Source organism: Terrapene carolina, unplaced genomic scaffold (genome assembly GCF_002925995.2).
Source record: "Terrapene carolina triunguis isolate 2854851 unplaced genomic scaffold, T_m_triunguis-2.0 Scaffold89, whole genome shotgun sequence".
NCBI classification, from domain to species: domain Eukaryota; kingdom Metazoa; phylum Chordata; order Testudines; family Emydidae; genus Terrapene; species Terrapene triunguis.
In genome coordinates, this window is record NW_020664440.1 from 32,455,985 (window position 1) to 32,473,915 (window position 17,931).

The following is a 17,931-nucleotide window of genomic DNA, read 5'->3' on the forward strand; positions in this document are numbered from 1 at the left end:
TCCGTAGGGGTTCTTGCTCCCCTCCCCCGGGCTGCGGCGGCCGAGGGGCGCCTCCCGCTATGGCCCGGCTCCCTGTGGCTCGGCTCGGGGTCGTGGCGCCTGTCCCCGGAGGGCAGGGAGTCGGCCGCCAGGGGGAGCCGCGCCGCGGGCACAGGCCGGCGCGTTGCCAGCTGTCATTTCAAACCAGCTCCGGGGTTTGAATGTCAACGGGCGCGGGAGCCGGGCCCGCCTCTTCCTTCCCCGCCACTCGCCCGCCCGGCATGAGGAGACGGGGGTCGCTGCGCGCGGAGACTCCCGTGAGGCGCTCCACGCGCCTGGCGCAGAGTAGCGCAGAGGAGCCGGTGAGAGCAGGGCGCGCCCCCGCGGGGGGCTTCGAGGGGGCGGGGAGCCCCGCGGGTCGGGCTGGGCGGCCCCGGCTCTGAGCGCGGCCGTTGCCGCCCAGGCCCTCAGCGGCTTTTAGGGGCTGGGGGGCAGGCTCCAGCCGGCGGGGCGCCCCCCGACCCAGCCAGCACCACGGCCCCGCGGGGCGCCTCCCCAGCCCGGCCGGCTGAGGACTCTGGGCCCCCCTGGAGCAACCTGGCACTCGGAGCTCGGCCTGCGGGGCCAGCAATGCCAGGGCTCCTCCCTCCCCCCCGCTGGTGCCACTCGGTGGGTGACGCGCGCGGTCCGAGGGTTTGTCATAGCGCCAGGACCCCCGAGCGCTGGGCAAGGGCAGAACAGGAAGAGGGGCCCGGGCAAGAAAGAGTCAAGTTGTGGAAAAGCTGCGCTGCTCTAGGCTGTGCCTGCTCGACAGCACAGCGGCACCGGTGCATGCAGCTCCCTTGCTGTGAGTGACATCCCCGCTTGCTCCAGCGCTGCGTGGGGTTCCACCGAATGGCTGGGTCTGTCGCTGTAATAAATCCTCCCTTCCAGCAGCCTAGTGAGGTCTATCCCACGGCTTAGGTCAGCTTAACTGTCTCCTGCGTGTGACTTTTTCACAACCCCGAGGCAGGCAGCTAGATCAAGCCAAGATTTAGGTGTAGACCAGGCCTTAGTCTCATGCTAGTAGGCGGTTTATTGTTTAATCCAAATGAAAATTGAGGTGACTTGATGACAATCTGTAACTGCGTGCACAGGGAGGAGAGTTCTAACAGCAGCTGTCAAAGGCAGAATGCAAGCCAATGGTTGGGAGCTGAAGACTGACTAGAAGAAAGGCCCTTTTAACAGGGGGTGTAATTAACCATTAGAACAATTTACCCAGCCTCATGGTGGATTGCTCATCACCTGCAGTCTTTACATTATGACTGGATGATTTTTCTAGTTCTGCTTTCGCTCAACCAGACATTTTGGGGTACAATTGAGTGGGAAGTGATTTTGAGAATTTTCAAGAGTAAAAACCCTCTTGCACATCAGGCCAAAGTCATGAATTGAAATTTTTTTTGCTTTGTGTTAATCAAACTGCTTCCTTCTGAGAATTGTGACTTTTCTTCCTCCACCTTTTTTTCAGTGTAAATGAAATTACTTTTCAAAACAAAAACCAGAACTTTGTTTTGAGAGTGGGATACTTCAGCAACTTCCCAATTTGTTTTTCCTCCTTGACATTTTTTTCCCCTCAGGGCAGGAAATTCATTAAACCCAAAACCTTTTCTGGAACAGTTGGAGTTCTGACATTTTTTGGCCAAAGTGTTTTGTTAATAAATCTCCAGCCAGTGCTAGTTCCGGACTTGAGGCAGGAACTACTGTACAAGGTTCTCTGGCCTGTGCTATGCAGGAGGTCAGTTTACATGATCAGAATGGTCCCTTCTGGCTCTAAAATCTGTGACACTGTATTGCCTAGACTCCAGCCAATATCAGGACTCTGCAGAGACAGGTGCTTTGTCAACACACAGCAAGAGCCACTCCCTGCCCTGGAGAGCTCACCCTGTACTTTACTCGACAAAGGCTGGGAGGGGAAACAGGGAGATTTGCCCAAGGTCATGTTTTTGGCAGACCCAGGACTAGACCCTAATCCAGTGACCTAGCCACTAAAACACGCTGCCTCCCTATGCCTTGGAGCTCCACTTGCCATAGTGTTGGAGTGAAAAAAATGTCAGCAATTCACTGAAGGTTTTAAACAGCCTGAATAAAAACCCTCTCTCTGTTCAGAGAGTCAGGTTTCACTTCCTTGTCACTTGTGGTGTCACAAACACACCAACTCTTCCGTTGCCTGTAGAGCCACTGCAGGTGGGCAAGGACTGAAGTTTTAAGATAAAAAAAAAAAAAAGGCAAGGAAAGGTGACCAAAGTTCATTTTACAAAGAAAACACCCCTCTGTGCCAAGAACAAGCTTTCAGCCCCAAGGGGCAATTTCTTACCTGGGATTTGGAGTTACCTTGGGGGAAGTCTCTCACCCAGCACCATTACGGGACTATACTGGAGAGAGGTTTGGGCATCTGGTGTCCTCTCCCTCCTGATGGTTTATTACCCTGAGGCACAGGGTCTCGCTGTTCTAAATCCAGTATTGCCAAAACCAAAACCACTAACCAATCAAGAGGTGGGCCAGGTAGCAGGGTTACACAGTCTGGCTTCAGGCCCTGCCACTGTCTCAGTTTTTCTTCCATCTCACATCAAACCACCCACCACAGCTGGTGTTTTCACAGTATTGCTCTTCTGGGGGTGGTTTAGTACTATAAAGCCTCCCCCTTTCAGTTTATCTGGGCTTTCGCTTGCTTATAGCAGTTCAGCCCTCCTAATAAGCTTCTATTCCCTGCAACTTAGACTTATTCCTCAACAAATACATATGCCCTCCCCAACCACTCTGCGGCTGCCCCTTATGTTCCCCAGCAGGCCTGGTTTCTAGTTACATGCCATTGTCAGGGTCCCCTGGTGTCATTCCCTTCACCTGGGGAAGTGGGCTAAGTTTAGCACAAGTGAGGCTGAGCCCCTACTCCCCCTTAAAGGACCAGTTCACCTCTGACCAGCCCCAAGAAATAATGAAATTTAAAAACAAGAATAAATGTATGTTCCTTTTCATTTGAGCTCTTAGGGTCATGCCCAGGACACACCTAGGGACTGTTAGGAGCATACCTGGGTCATGTTTTCAAGCTTTTCTCTGCAATCACGAGGGCTAGAAACTTATTCTTTTTTAAGGGCAAGCTGCAATTCTTACAGGAGCTGAGGCTTTAGGTAAAGTGCCAAATGTAATGAGGATTAACAGCGCTGTAAACTACAATCCCTGGTTAATTTGTAATCTCTGATTAAATTGAGCCTGCAGATGTGGGCAGCTCCCAGCGTCAGTGTCCAGCTCCTATTCTACCTGGGAGAGGAATGTTAACCAGGGCCCCACACTCCTCTACAGGTCCTGAGCGAGGTGCCCAGTGCTGAGGGAGGGAGCTTTCCCCTCGTTCTGCAGCCCCGGGCCAGCATCAAGGCCCACAAACTGCATCTCACTCTGGCCCGGGATCCATCACCCACTCCAGCCAGTGATCCTACCCCCGTGCCAGCCATGGAGCCCTCAGCTGGGTCAGCCCTGGAGCCCTTGCCAATATTAACCAGGGAGCCTCCACTGCCCCAGCTCAAGGATGAACCCACCAGGACCGCGATGAAGAGAGGCCTCTCCCGGAAGCCAGCAGCAAGGCTGGAGGCTTCCAGGAGCAATAGATGGGTGGCACTGGACCAAGATGCCCACTTGGTGAGTTGCTCTGTCTTGTCTATGCTGGTTTGCATGTCTGGGTCTGGAGTGATCCCCTCCCCCATTCTCCCTCACCCCTAGCTGTTACTGGTGGGTTAGCCCCTCCCAGTGCTCCACAGGGATAGGAGGTTTGGTGCTGTATAGACCTATGCAGGTGGGCCGCTGTCTCCATTAGCCCCATGTAGCGTCTCTCAGGGACTGTGCAGCCTCTGGCAGAGCTGATATCTGGCTATTTTTGTTTCCCTTCCAGTCACCCTATGTGAGGCTGAAGAGGCTGCAGATCTCAGAGGAGGATGAAGAAAAGGAGGAGCTTTTCCCCACCCGAAGTGAGAGCTCAGGGGAGAAAGAGGTAATGTGGTCCCTCCCTTCTCTAGCCCCTATGCCTCAGCCATCCTGGATTTCCCCCTAGAGGTGAGAGGGGTGTTCTGTGTCCACAGTCCCTTCTGCTGAGGCTGCCCACAATGGGACCAGTCAGGAACAGTTGTGCTGGGGACATCTGCCTGATGGACTGGGGTCAGCAAACAGCTATCAGATTAGAATGGGTTTCAGTCACTACTGATCTGGGGCTGGATCGGAGCCAGCACCCCCTAGAGAGAAAAGGCCCCGTGTCCTATTCCCCAGCCTCCTGAGCCAACCAGTCCTCCCTGATGCTGAGGCTGGATCGGAGCTGATGCCTTCAAGCAGCAAAAGGCCCCATCTCCCACACCCGACCTGACTGAGCCAGCCAATCCCTATGCACTGGGACTGGATCAGAGCTGGGGCGCTTTATCAGTGAAAGCCCCATATCCCATTCCCTGCCCCCCCGAGCCCTGTAGCTCCATGGACAGTCTGGCCCTCCCATGAGTAATAGGGGTCTTGGGTTGTGGCTCTTGCTGATGCCACCCAGCCCACTCTAGGTGGGGCTTGGAGCAGCCTCACTGTGGCTGGCTAGCAGACCCTCACATTAGGCACAGGTAGTGGCTGATCCCAGGACTCAGGCTCTGCAGCCCCCCCTGCCCCAACTTGTACCCCTCTATTGCTCAGTGCTGTTTTAGGCCATTCTTATCCTTGCACCAGAGGGACAATGCTTGGGGACTGGGGACTGCCTCTCTCTCAACCAGGCTAAGGACCACCCTTTGGCTTGGCTGTCTCCCACTGCAGAAGCTGAACCTGGACTGGCAAGAGTTCAGAGATGAGAGAGCCCAACTGCAGGTGCTGGAGACTGCGCTGCCTAGCTCAGAGACAGCCACTGTTATGGAGATCACGGCCCCCAGGCTGCAGGGCAAAGCGGCCAGCAACACCCCCAGGCTGCAGGGCACAGCCGTCTGGTTGCAAGGCGGGGCAGCCAGCAGTCTCCCTAGGCTACAGGGTGGGGCCCCCAGGTTGCAGGACAGGGTGCAGATCAGCACCCCCAGGTGGCAGAGTGCAGCTCCCAGACTGCGGAGTGTGGCACCTGGGACTCCAGTTCTGACAGAGACAGATACTCCCAGGGTGCGGCACGTTGCCCATGGAACACCGAGCTTGGCGATGTGGACAGAAACTGCAGCACTCAGGTCACCAGCCCCCAGACCCAAGAACCCAGGGAAGCCGAGCAAGGTAAAGGAGAGATCCACACCTCTGCACTGGAGTGTCCAGGCAGTCTATGTGCTGAGCTCCCTGCTCCATGTCTAGTTGTAGCACCAGGCTCCCTTCCTTGCCCCTCCACGCTGGGTGCCTAACATAGTCTCCCTTTAAACAGCTGACCCATTTCCTGACAGCTCCCCTCAGAGCCATACCCTAATGCCACAGGCAGGGAAGTAAGAGCTCAGAGTTGCCTTCTCACACTGGCTGGGAGGCAGTCTCGGCCTGTGGGAGGGCATCATTGGCTCAACCGCTGCTGAATGGAACATTCCCTGCCATGGAGAGCACTGTGCTCAGCAACCTTTCTCTGCAGCATCGGTTTCTGGACACTACTACTTGGAAGAGAGCAGAGCTGCTCCAACCAGCTGTCCCTGGAAGGGTTGGATGGACACAGATATGGGTCCTTGTCCATGGGGCTCCTGGAGAAGTGTCCCTTTGTTATGTTGGTTCCTGCCCAGGCAGGGTTCCCCACTAAACGCTATTCTCTCTCTTGTTAGCATTTCCTTTTCTCCTCCACCTGCTGCATCCTTCTTCCCTTCCTGTTCATCTTGGGCTTCTCTGGTTGGTTCCTGTGGGAGCACAGCAGCCCTGTCTCTGTCCTGGGGTTGATGGAGCAGTGCCAGCTGGGCTGGAGCCATGTCGCCAGCCTGTGGAGAGAGCCAGAGGAGGAGTGCAGCCCAGAGTGCAGGTAAGGGATCCTGCAGGGGACAGGCTGTTACACGGAGGTGGTGGGCAGTAGCACATAGTGACAGCACAGACTCTGCAGGCGGTAGCAGATGGCTGTGCTTGCCCTTGGACTCAGCAGATGCTTGGAGTGGAAGGGAGCTGGATTTTGCTCTGGTCTCTGCTTGTCCTGGCAAGTACTGATGCCCTCGCTACCCCTGTTGAGGTGTCCGTCTCCTAACCCTGCCCATCTCTCCTCTCTCTCTGTGACTGCTGCAGTTTGGTGCTGGTGGAAAGCATCCCTGTGGGCCTGGATTACAACCACTCCAGGCCCCGCCACCTCCCCATTTTCCAGGCCTGGATGGACCTGTTGGATGCTGCCAACCGCTCTGTGGACATCGCAGCTTTCTACTTCACTCTCCGGGACTCAGACACGCAGGAGGAAGAACCCTCATCCTGGCAGGTGGGGCTTGGCACAGGCGGAGGAAGCCCTTATCCGTTCCTGTTCTGGGGTGAGAGGGAAGGAAGGGGTTGCTAAGCCATAACACTCATGCTACTCCCTGCAGGGCAGGCAGGTGTTGGAGAAGCTGCGGGACCTGCCTTCTCGGGGGGTGAAGCTCAACATTGCTGTGAACAGCCCCCAGAAGTCTGACCGGGACACCGAGGAGCTGGCCAGCAAAGGTAACATAGGGGTTGGGACAGCCCCCGAGCCTGGGTGGGGATAGGGGCATGAGGGGAAGTGTCAGCCCTAGGAAAGGGGCAGACAAGACCCCACCCAGCTGGGCTGGGATAGCCAGGTTGAGAGAAGCGGGAAAGGATGTCTCTGTGTGATGGCCACTGTTCTGCTGGTGCCCCCTGCAGGTGCAGACGTAAAGTATGTGGAGTTGGAGCGTCTGACTGGAGGAATTGTGCACACCAAGTTCTGGGTGGTGGATGGCAAGCACGTCTACATTGGCAGCGCCAACATGGACTGGCGCTCGCTGACACAGGTACCACAGCGGGTAGAGGGCAGACAGAGGGGAGGTTACTCACAGGGACTGGCACTCGGGGGAGGGTGTGGAAAGAGGGGAGGTGTGCTCACAGGGACTGGCGCTGACACAGGTACTGCAGGGGGCACGCAGGGGGACTGAGTGCTCACAGGGACTGGAGCTCACTCTCCTGGGTCCCTGTGGGGCAGGGTTAGGACTGGAACTGGGGCTTATGTTGGAGTTGGGCATTGGGCAGTGTGGCTGGCTGCCCACTGGGGCTGCACTCACTCTCCTGGGGTTTAGAGTTCAGCCTGGGGGTCCTGTTGGAGCTGGGGCAAGGTCATGTTTGCTGCGTGGCTGTTCCCAAACACCCCTGCCTTGCAGGTAAAGGAGCTGGGTGCTGTGATCTACAACTGCAGCTGTGTGGCTGGTGACCTGCACCGGATCTTCGCCATGTACCGTGCATTGGGAGGGCAGGGGGCCTCACTCCCGACGGTGTGGCCGGCTTATGTCTCCGCGAAGTCCAGCCTCAGCCGCCCCCTGAAGCTGCAGCTCAATGGCAGCAGTGCAGAACTGTACCTCTCTGTAAGTGTCCAAGTAGGCTCTGTCGGGTCAGGCAGCTCATCGTGGCTGCTTCCTGGACTCTGGGGCTGGCCTGGATGGCTCTCCAGTGCATGGGGGGCAGCCACCTAGGACTCTCTGCCAGGGGCCTCTCCCTGTCTCAGGAGGCCCTGTTACTCGCTCCCCAGAGTCTGTGCTGTGGCACACACTGACCCTGTGGGGTTCTGGGCCCCAGAAGGCCACGTCATTCGCTCCTGGATTCTGTGCTGACACATGTCCTGCCTGTTTCTGTACCTGTGTTTGTTTGTATTGCAGAGCTCCCCTCCCGCCCTCTGCTCCACTGGCCGTACCCCAGACCTCACAGCCATTGTCAGCACCATCCAGGATGCTCAGGCCTTTGTCTACATCTCGGTGATGGACTATGTGCCCCAGTGCACCTTCTGCCAGCCTAAGAGGTGGGGGCCACAGGATGTGCAGGCTGAAGGTGGGGTTCAGGCAGTCAGCTCCCCTGACATTGTCTCTTCTAGACACAGCTGGGAGTCCTGAGCTATCCTCCCCCATGAGGCTGGCGGCAGGGATAACCTGGGCTCTGCAGACAGTGAGGGTGGGGAGGAGAGATGGAGGGCCAGACACAGGCTGGCACTAGTGAATGTCAGATAAATGGCTGGGGGTGGGCAAGGTGGGGTGCTGTTATCGGGGAGCTGGGCAGATGGGGGGTGGGGGGCTGGGCCATGACCTGGGGACTGGGCTGGTTGGGGAGAGGGGAGGGCAGTTGGGCGGCTCTGACCCAGAGGGTGGGCAGTTGGGAGACCATGGCCTGAGGGCTGGGACCCGGGGGCTGAGCAGTTGTGAGGCTGTGGCCCAGGGTCTTGGCATTTGGGGGGCTATGGCTGGGGGGCTAGTGTATGTGAGGTGTCCTGTCCCCTGACCTGGTCTCCTTGGGCTGCCCTCCAGGTTCTGGCCGGTCATTGATGATGCGCTGCGTGCTGCGGCCTGCAACAGGCACGTGAAGGTGAGGTTGCTCATTAGCTGCTGGCAGCACTCGGACCAGTCCATGTTCCTGTTCCTGGAGTCGCTCAGTGTCCTCAGCCGGGAGCCTCTGGGCTGCCCGATCGAAGTGGTGAGTCCTGGAGTGGTGCAGGAATAGGGACCTGAAGTGCCTGGGGCTGGGGCTGGCTGGGGGACCTTTCCACTCCATGACTCAGCCCAGAGGCCAGCTGGTAGGAAGTTCTCTGTATGTCAGTGCCCTGCATTGGCAAGGGGTCACAGATTACCTGTGTAATCTTTTTTCAACCTTTGTGTTGAAAAGTTCCCAATTAATATTAAGTTGTTAAAGCTAAAGTGCAATAAAACCATCTTAGTTTTCAGTTTTGAGCCTCAAGTCAATTACAGAAAATGTATTTAGTAGAGGACCACTAGGTGACACTTTGAATGCTACAACCAAACTTTATTAAAAAGAAAAATCCTTAGATAAGCAAACAGGCACGCCATTATCACTTACACAGTACTACAATCTTAGGCCAGGTCTACACTATAAACTTACATTGGAATAATTACGTTGCTCATCCAGGGTTGTGTCCTTGCTAACTCTTACTTTCTCATAACATGGTATCTCCAGCTTATCTCTAACTTTCTCACACTAGCAATGTCAGTTTCCCATACTCCTCTACACTTAGGTTTTGGGCCTAAGTTAGCTTAACTTCTACTTATTTCTTAACCTAAACCATCCTTTGTAGGTTATACCAGGACATGCTAGACCTGTAGGCTCAAAGGTGACTTTGTGTTTGTCTCTTTCAGAAACTCTTTGTTGTCTCCACATCGGTTGAGGAGAAACTCATTCCCTTCTCCCGTGTCAATCACAACAAGTACATGGTGACCGACCGCCTGGCCTACATTGGTGTGTGCCTCCCCAGCTATGGGGTGGAGGATCAGCCCAAGGGTCTGGAATCATGGGCTAAGCAGGCCAGAGAAGCCATCACTGGGACCAGTTACAGCATTTCAAAGTCCAGTGATGGGTGGGAGTTTTGGGAGCCAAGACTCCTGGGTTCTTCCCCAGAACTGGGAGGGGAGTGGGGTTTAGTGGCTTAGAGCAGAGAAGGGGTGTTAGCCAGGATTGGGCCCCTGAATGAGTCAGTGTTGATTCCCTGCAGACTTGATGTTTGCTCCTCTCTTGGCAGGCACCTCAAACTGGTCTGAGGATTACTTCACCAACACTGCAGGGGTGGGGCTGATCGTCAACCAGAGTGAGGCTGCTCCTGGGGTTACCCAGCTCACCCTGCGGGAGCAGCTGGAAGCTGTGTTCCATCGAGACTGGATCTCTCCCTACTCACAGCCACTCAGCACCAAGCCCAGCTGTGCCGCCAAGAACTGAGGGCAGTTCCCCGCCCGAATGCTGGGCCAGGCCCAGGACCTCTCCTCAGCTGGATGTACATATGCAGCCTCCCTTGGAAATCCAGCGCTGTGGCAGCTTGCACCAGACTGCTTCTGCTTCCCACTAGCCAAAGAAGGACCAGTGCAGGCAGCAGCAATGAAACACCCAAGGGGGCCCTGGATGCCAGCATGTGACTTGTCAGCACTAGTGCCGTGGTGCTTTTCTCCTGGCTACACTCTGAAGCTGGGGGTGTGGGGTCCTGGCTGGTGGACTTTAGCTAAATCTCAGGCATAGGCACCAACTTGGTGGGTGCTCTGGGGCTCAAGCACCGACAGAAAAAAAAATAGGGGGTGCTCAGCACCCACCAGCCACAGCTATTGGATGGGGCCCGTGGCTGGCTGCTGAACAGCTGTTCAGTAACTAACGGGAGGCACTCCGGGGAGGGTAAAGAGGACAAGCAGCAGGCAAGAGGGTCTCGGGGGGGGCGGGTGGATCGGGGGAGAAGCAAGCAGCGAGAAAAACAACTCAGTGCCTATGGTCTCAGGGTCTAAAACCCTCTCCCAGAAGGGATGGGCACCTTCACAGGGAGAGGAGCTAGCCTTAAATTTTATTTGGGAACTGAAATTCTCCAGTTTCATGACGGGTATTTTTTTTAGATGTGTCCCGCTTACAGGTGCTGGATTGGAACCTGCTTCCTGCACTCAGGGCTGGGGGAGGAAAATAGGTCTTGGGGAAGTGACAGGAAGAAATAGGAACAAAGGTAGTTCATAGGCTGCAAGCCAGTGCAAAGTGGCACTGCCCCAGGGCTGAATGGAGGGGCTGGTTGCAGCAGTGCCCCATGGCTAGATGTGGCTTGCTGTATTGCAGGGGCCTGGGTCCTTGTCCTGTGGCCCTGCCAGCTGTGATGCCATTTTAGCTGTTGAACCGATGCAGATTTAGAGAATACAGTTTGGTGTGTGGAGAGTGATACAGCCAGCACCGAGAGCTGGGTGCTACAGCTGTGGCCATAGGGGCTAGAGGAACAAAGAGCCACAGCCACCTAAAGGCACTTAAATGCAAAATGTTTGGGTTTAATCTGTCCCTTGACCACAGGGTCTTGGTCTCAAAGTGCCAAGGGCTGTAGATCTCCAAAGGTCTCCCATCTCTTTGTGAGCTGATAGTCTCCTCTGGGGCAGGGTGATTATGGCTCAGAGACAGTCTCCCATGGGGTGGGGTAGGGCTCAGAGAGGGTCTCCCCCTCTTTCCAGGACTGCTGATCCATTTATTGTATTGCTTACCATAGAGGATATTGCACTAGTTTAGAGAAGTGGCTTAGGGGGCTGAGCGTGTGTGTTTAATGTGGGGCAGGGTCTATACGTGTATGTGTGGATCTGAGCACTTGGTGCTCTCAGACCAAGATGCGAGGTGTGTGCGGGGAATGGGAAGTGGTGGTGGGGGGGTTCTGTATAGATAGAGTGGGGTGTGCTGGGGGACGGGTGGGCAACGGAAAGCTGTGACATACTGTGAGGGGCAGCCCCCTGAACTCGACTCCCAGGAGCCACGATCAGGGATTTGTTGCAGGGGTATCATGGCCCCCTTGGTGGGTGAATTTCAGGGAGTTGAAGGGGGTGGCTCCCTGTGAGTGGGGATTCAGGGGGTGAGGTCTTGTGGGTCAATCGTGGTTGGTGATAGATTTTGGGGATGGGGGGGTCTCAGACTGGGATTTGGGGGAGGAATTACAGAGCTCCCACGAGCTGGGGGGGGCAGCCTGGGCGGTGCTGGGGGCGGGAGCTGCTGACTCAGGCACGTGGGAGGGGTATGTCGCTTTCCAGAGTTTATTTTTGTACCTGACTGCCCAATAAAACGGGATTTGGTATAACTCGCCTCCTGTCAATCACTGTGCGCCCCGCCCTTCGCGATGTCAATCACGGTTTCCCTCCTACTCTCTCTGACCGGCCAGGCCCCGAGCCCCCCCTGGCGTCCTCTGGCCAGCGCGGCAGCCGCTCGCTCGGCCGCTGCCATCATACTTAGGCGCCGCTGTGACTGCGAGGAGCGCATGCGCACAGAACCCTACAGGTTTCTGTTTCTTTGAGGGGCGGGGCTCCCGTGGAGCAGTGAGGGAGGAGCTCGGGGAGAGCGAGGAGGGGATTGTGGTGGGTTCCTGCCGGTCCTCGCTCCTGACCCGCTTGGAAGATGTTTTATCACGTGAGTGACGGGCCCCACTCCGGGACACCCCCGCCGGGGTCAGCTTCCCCCCCGAGGATCAGCTGCCCCGCCCCCCTCCGCCGGGGCCTGGACATCCTTCCCCCACCCGGGGTCTGGACAGTCCTCCCCCCGGGGGTCAGCTGCTTCCCCTGCCAGGCCGGGTCTGGATAACCCTCCCCCCGGGGGTCAGCTTCCTACCCCTCCCCAGCAGCGCCTGGACAGCCCCCCCCCCCCCCCGTGGTCAGCTGTTCCCCCAGCCCTCTTTCCAGGAGTCAATTGCTCCTCGATCCCCCTCCCAGAAGCAACCCCCCAGGTGCATTAGCTGCCATTTCCTGCCCCCACTCCCAATTGGGGACCCAGCATGCATTGCTCCCTCGGCCCCAGGAGGCATTCTCCCCTCACCCATCCAGGGCCCTAGGATGCACCATTCCCCGTGCCTTGGGGAACCTCCCCCCAAATCCAGGGGTCTCAGCAGCCACTGTTCCCTCTGCCCCAGGGGGCACTAGGGCCCTGCCCCATCGTGCACTGCTCAGTCTGTCGTGAGATGGGGGAGGGAGGGTTTGGCTGATGGTTGCATCCCTTCCCCTCTCGGTGACAGGTCTCTCCTTTGCCCTCTCACCCCCTTTTTCTGCTTCCATAGATCTCCCTGGAGCACGAGATCCTGCTGCATCCACGGTACTTTGGGCCCAATCTCCTCAACACTGTCAAGCAGAAGCTGTTCACAGAGGTGGAGGGGACCTGCACGGGCAAGTGAGTAGAGGCAGGAGAGTATGGAGGATAGACCATTGTGGGATTGGAGGGTGCACCCAGTGGAGGGTAGGGATGGAAGTAATGAGGCTGGGGGTGATGGGAATGTGTGTGTGGAGGGAGTGGGAAGCAGTGGGGTTGTGGGAATGGAGGGAGGAGGTGGGAGATCCAGGGCAGGTGCAGATGCATGGAAGGAAGAAGTGGGAGTTGGAAAAGGAGGGGGGTTGCTGATTTGGAGGGACCCTAAGACTAGCCCCTGGGGTGAGTGTGGGAAGCTTCCTCCATAACAGGACCTTGGAGTCCCGCTGCTCCTCTGGCCCGTTCCCTCTGCCTTGGCACTCTCTAACAGAGCTGGTTCCCACTCTCCCCCAGATACGGCTTTGTCATTGCAGTCACCACCATTGACAACATTGGGGCAGGCGTCATCCAGCCGGGCCGTGGCTTCGTGCTCTACCCCGTCAAGTACAAGGCCATTGTCTTCCGGCCCTTCAAGGGGGAGGTGGTGGATGCCGTGGTGACGCAGGTCAACAAGGTAACACGGTGTTGCGGGGGGTATGTGTGTGGATTCAGGGAGTGTAAGGTCAGAAGGGACCATTAGATCATCTTGTATAACACAGGCCAGAGAATCTCACCTGGACACCCCTGCATTGAATTTACTCACTTGAGTCCTTCAGTGACTAAATTGTTGTGAGCCCCAGGCAGAGAACAGGAGAGCCTGAGCAGCCACCAATGCCAGAAGGCCCTGCAGTGGCAGGGAATTGATTTGGCAAGATATGCCCAGATGATCCTAGCAAGCGACCCACATACCATGCTACAAGGGAAGGCAAAAAGCTCTGAAGGTCCCTGCCAATCTGACTGGTGGGGGGAAAATTCCTTATTGCCCCAAGTCTGGTGATCTGAGCATGGTGCCCCAGCCAGGCATTTAGAAAGAGGATTCTCTGGACCTCAAAGCACTGGCCCACCATGCCCAGTGAGCCATCTCCAGCAGTGGCTGATCTCTGATGCTTCAGAGGAAGGTGCAGTGGGGGACCCACCTGGGAGTGGGTGGGAGGGGGCCATCCTACCCCAACCCAACCCAGATTGTGCATTGGGAGGAAAATGTTCCTTCCTGACCCCTGCAAGTGACTGGCTGAAGATCTGAAACATGAGATTATAGTCATTGTCATAATGCTGAGTTACAAGTGTTGTGGCCAATGCAAACAATCCTGTTCTCCTTGAGGCTCATGAAGGAAAGAGATGGACAGGGGGATTCGTGGAGCTAAGCCAGGGGGTGGGTCCCTGGTTTGAGACCGTGGGGTGTCCCCTGTGCTAAGGATCTAGGAGCCCCAGAGCAGATCAGGAAGGGATGTGCAAGGGCTGTTCTGCCTCTGACTGTGGTGTCTGGGTGCCAGGGTGTGAGCAGTGGGTGTCTCGGGGCTGGAGGTGGGTGTGGCTATTGGTGGGAGACCGGGATAACTCCCATGTCTATGTGCTAATGGAATCACTGCTTCCACTTCCTACAGGTTGGGCTCTTCACCGAGATCGGGCCCATGTCCTGCTTCATATCTCGACATGTAAGTGGGGTGCTGGGGAGGGGGAGCTTGGGGAACAGGTTAGGGGTGGGGTGATATTTGGGGAGCTCCTCCCTCACTGACTCCTGTTCTCTTCTCAGTCCATTCCCTCCGAGATGGAGTTTGACCCAAACTCCAACCCTCCCTGCTACAAGACAGTGGACGAGGTGAGTCCTGGGTGGATGGTGCTTTGCAAGGAGCTTGGGGTGTAATGTGGGTAGTGGAGGTGTCTGGAGAGGGAGGGAGACCCAGCTGGGGGCAAGGGAGACCTGTGGAGCAGGCTTGTGGATGGTGGGGGAGAATTTTGCTTTCCCCGTATCAGACATACTTTACTTACTGGAGTTAAGTGCAACTCTGTGTTTAGCCTTTTCTGCCTCTGTCTGTCTGAGAAGGGGAGGAAGCTTGTAAATGGGTCTCACTCTAGTGCTGCATGTCTCTAGGACATCGTGATCCAGCAGGATGATGAGATCCGGTTGAAAATCGTGGGGACCAGAGTGGATAAGAATGACATTGTGAGTCTTTGATGCCTCCTTCAAATACGCTTTGTGCCTGGTGTGTGTGTGTGTGCAGGTGTGTGTGCAGGTGTGCAGATCCCCAGCTCTCAGCAAAGAACAGGGCAGGAGCTCCTGGCTACTCCACCCCAGCCTCTCCCAGCAAGGGGCACTGTAGGGAGCAGGGCATGAGGGCTGGCTGTGGGGGAGCTCCCGACTGCTCCTAGCCTGGGAGCTGTAAGGAGTGGGGCAGGAGGGCTGGCTCGTTCCTTCCCCATCTCTCCCACAAGGGGGTGCTAGAACGCTGGGGGTGAGCAGTGATGCGCAGGCAGGGGCAACTCACACAGTCTCTTTGCTGCCGCACTAATCTCTCTGTTTGGTTTGCAGTTTGCCATCGGCTCCCTTATGGATGATTATCTGGGTGAGTGTTCTCTGTAGGCTGGGGGGAGTAACCAGACGGGCTGGGCTGGCTGAGTTCACATTGGGCTTGGGTGGATCTTTTACTCCAGAATGTTTCTGCAGCATTGGCTGTTGCACTAGAAGTAAGTGCTCTCAGTCTCTGCCATAGGAGTGCTTGACACGTCCCCTGGGGACAGTGTGGACGTCTCCCCTCGGGGGGTGGGGGGATTAGGGTGAGGGGAAGGGGCTGAGCTGCACCTCCTGGGGGTCAGGGCTCTGGTTGCTCTTGGTTTCAACCTCCTCTCTGTGTTTCTCACTCAGGTCTTGTGAGCTGAAATACAAATCCATCCCTCTCGCTGCCTGTCTGGGCTCCAGTTGGGAAGCAATTGAGCTGCATCCAGGCCAGACCTGCTCCCTGCACCTACTGCTGTATTTATAGTGTACGGATCCACTCCCCTCCACTCAGCAGCTGGGAGTTGGGGGGTGGCTGACGGACCAGAGCTTCCTCCTTCACCTCCAATAAAAGTTCCTTTAATAAAGCAGCATTTTGTGTCTCAACCCGCAAAGCAGGGCTAGCTGCCTTGGGTGGGGCTCATGGCTCCCTTTCCTGAGCACGAAGGGGGCTGCCTTGCTCTTCAGCACTCCAGCTACTTGGCACCTCAGCCTTACGTGTGGATAACAAGGGAGGCACAACGGTGCAGCTGTTTAGACTATGCCATGTGACCTGTTGCACAGCTGCCAGTCTGCCTTTCCCAGAAAGCATTACTGTCTGTACTCTGGCTGTGCCCCTGGTATGCCCGGGGCTCTATGCACACAGCCAGTCCCTGCCCCACCAGAGTTGACACTCTAAAGGGCAAGGTGGACACACAGATACAGGCAGACCACCAAACAGCACTGGGGACGGGGTCTGGGCTGGAATGTTATAAGGCAGGGAAGCAGGGCTTCCCCTGAATCAGTGTGAGGATCCTGGGTTGTGCACCCCTGGCCTTGGCTCGCCCATGAGTCCCACATGCTGCTCACACCAACCTGCCCCAAAGACCACTCGGGTTGCTCTTTGCTGCTTGCTTTGGCTGCAGGGCTTGGGAGTCTGTGTGAAAAGGACAGAGGGAGATGGACAGGGTGGGGCAAGCTCTGCTCCCAAGCACTGCTGGCCAGGACCTTTGTCACCCATCCAGCAATCCCCTCTCCAGCCCCTGCCATCTGGCACCCTGGTCCTAGCTGGGGCTGTGCTGGGGAACTGGTGCAGGAGCTCTGACATCTGGTTATGGTGTCTGCCCTGGAAGGGAGCAAGCTAGGGTAGGAGCTGTGTACCATAGACATGCGGGGGCAGCCCTGGTGCTGGGTAAGAGCCCCCATGGTCTAGAGCACAGTGCCAGAGCAAGCAGCGTATCACAGAGCCAGCAACCCTGGGCCCAACTGGGTCTCCTAGCCCTGCCTCTCGCCCTGGGCAGCCAGGTACTGCCAGCTGCCCCCGGCCACCATGTGGCCCTTTATCACCAATGTCAGGTTTATAATGGTGCCATGGAGCCAGGCCCATGCTCAGAAAGGGCCCCGGCCTGCTCTGCTTGCACTGTGCCCTGAGACCCTGCCAGACCACTGGCTCTCCCCCTCTGCCCACCACTTGTTCCTCTCAGCCAGCCACTGGCCGGCCAAGGGCTCCTCTCACCCCCTGGCCCCACCTGCCGGCTTCTCTCTGCCCCCTGGCCCGACCCCAGTGCACCTCCAGCTCTGGGAGGCAGTCTCTGCTTCCCACCACCTGTAGGGCCTGTCTCCCTGGAGCTGAGCTGCCTGGGATTGGTGCAGAAGTCTGGCCAGTCTTGGCCAGTTGGGGTGGGGGGAACTTGGCTGGGCCCCTCCAGGCAAGTGGGTCCTGAGGGAGCCTGGCCAGGGCAGGCCCTGGCCTCGCTGATCTCGCCACTCCAGGGCCAGAGCCATTCCCCGTCCCGGACCAGCCCTGGCTGCACCAGCAACTCAGCTCAGCAGACACAGTTGCCTCCCAGCAGGGCCGGTGAGTATGGCCGGGAAGCAGGGCATGGAGGAGTGGGTCTCTCGGGTGTCTGGGGGGGGAGTGCTGCTGGGCTGGGAGGGGGTGGGGAAGATCTCTATGTTGGGGCACTAGGGAGTGGGGGTTGTGTGTGGGGCGCTGCGCAGTTGTGGCAGGGTCTAGGGGGGCACTGGGCATAGAGGGTTTGGGGAGGCTCTGGCCATAGGGAATGGGGGGGGGGTTTGTTCCAGTGTGTGTGGGGGGGGTGCATATGTGGTGCAGCATGGGCCATTGTGCGTCTGGCAACTGCTGGTTTGTAAGTAGTGCCCTTGCCTTGGGCTGGGCAGACCATGTCATGCCTCTGGTAGGCCCCTCCCTCACTCTGGGGACCAACCACCCCCTGCCGTGCCATGCCCCATTGCCCCCATGGGGGCCCACAAATACGTTTGGTGCCAGGCCCACGAAAGGTTAATCCGGCCCTGTTTATCACCCCAGGGCACTGAGAATCCAGGGGCAAGTGGGGGGGTCATCATCGGGGAGGGCTTGTGGGTCGCGTTGGTTAACTAGGGACGCGAAGCACCCGGAGGGAGGGGCTGGGGAGCGCCCACGTGGTTGGAGTTTTAAAGCCATTACGGTTCCCTCCCATTGCGTAGCTGCCTCTGCACGTGACCCAGAAGCGCCTCTCCTGTTGCCTCTCTAAGGCCCCGCCCCCCTTGTGACGCCATATAAAGGCGCCGGGCTATGGTATGTCGTGCTGTGACTGGGT

At 57.2% G+C, this 17,931-nt stretch overlaps 2 protein-coding genes across 5 annotated transcripts; both read left to right on the forward strand.

The window, feature by feature from the left end:
* Positions 1–66: 66 nt before the first annotated feature.
* Positions 67–9,929, forward strand: LOC112109644 (phospholipase D3-like). 4 transcript variants are annotated; one of them, XM_024204223.2, is made up of 13 exons: positions 67–341; positions 3,316–3,648; positions 3,899–3,997; positions 4,789–5,223; positions 5,745–5,935; positions 6,190–6,373; positions 6,477–6,591; positions 6,772–6,899; positions 7,263–7,463; positions 7,755–7,894; positions 8,394–8,559; positions 9,237–9,336; positions 9,617–9,929. In XM_024204223.2, the coding sequence occupies exons 1-13, from the start codon at positions 201–203 to the stop codon at positions 9,808–9,810; spliced, it is 2,427 nt and encodes an 808-aa protein (XP_024059991.1). In that variant the 5' UTR covers positions 67–200; the 3' UTR covers positions 9,811–9,929. The 4 variants fall into 4 exon arrangements, with proteins under 4 accessions (XP_024059991.1, XP_024059995.1, XP_024059992.1 ...); XM_024204227.2 differs by having other exon boundaries at positions 4,789–4,839; XM_024204224.2 differs by lacking the exon at positions 7,263–7,463.
* Positions 9,930–11,916: 1,987 nt separating this feature from the next.
* Positions 11,917–15,720, forward strand: POLR2G (RNA polymerase II subunit G). Its single transcript, XM_024204230.2, has 8 exons — positions 11,917–11,994; positions 12,635–12,744; positions 13,114–13,273; positions 14,244–14,294; positions 14,393–14,458; positions 14,732–14,803; positions 15,170–15,203; positions 15,503–15,720. The coding sequence occupies exons 1-8, from the start codon at positions 11,983–11,985 to the stop codon at positions 15,514–15,516; spliced, it is 519 nt and encodes a 172-aa protein (XP_024059998.1). The 5' UTR covers positions 11,917–11,982; the 3' UTR covers positions 15,517–15,720.
* The last annotated feature ends 2,211 nt before the right edge of the window (positions 15,721–17,931 follow it).

Coding starts and splice junctions, on each gene's coding strand:
- POLR2G (XM_024204230.2), top strand. Junction 14,459..14,731: donor GCTACAAGACAGTGGACGAG/GTGAGTCCTGGG, acceptor GCATGTCTCTAG/GACATCGTGATCCAGCAGGA. Junction 14,804..15,169: donor GAGTGGATAAGAATGACATT/GTGAGTCTTTGA, acceptor TTTGGTTTGCAG/TTTGCCATCGGCTCCCTTAT.
- LOC112109644 (XM_024204223.2), top strand. CDS start 201: ATGTCAACGGGCGCGGGAGCCGGGCCCGCCTCTTCCTTCCCCGCCACT. Junction 7,464..7,754: donor GTGCAGAACTGTACCTCTCT/GTAAGTGTCCAA, acceptor TTTGTATTGCAG/AGCTCCCCTCCCGCCCTCTG. Junction 7,895..8,393: donor ACCTTCTGCCAGCCTAAGAG/GTGGGGGCCACA, acceptor GCTGCCCTCCAG/GTTCTGGCCGGTCATTGATG.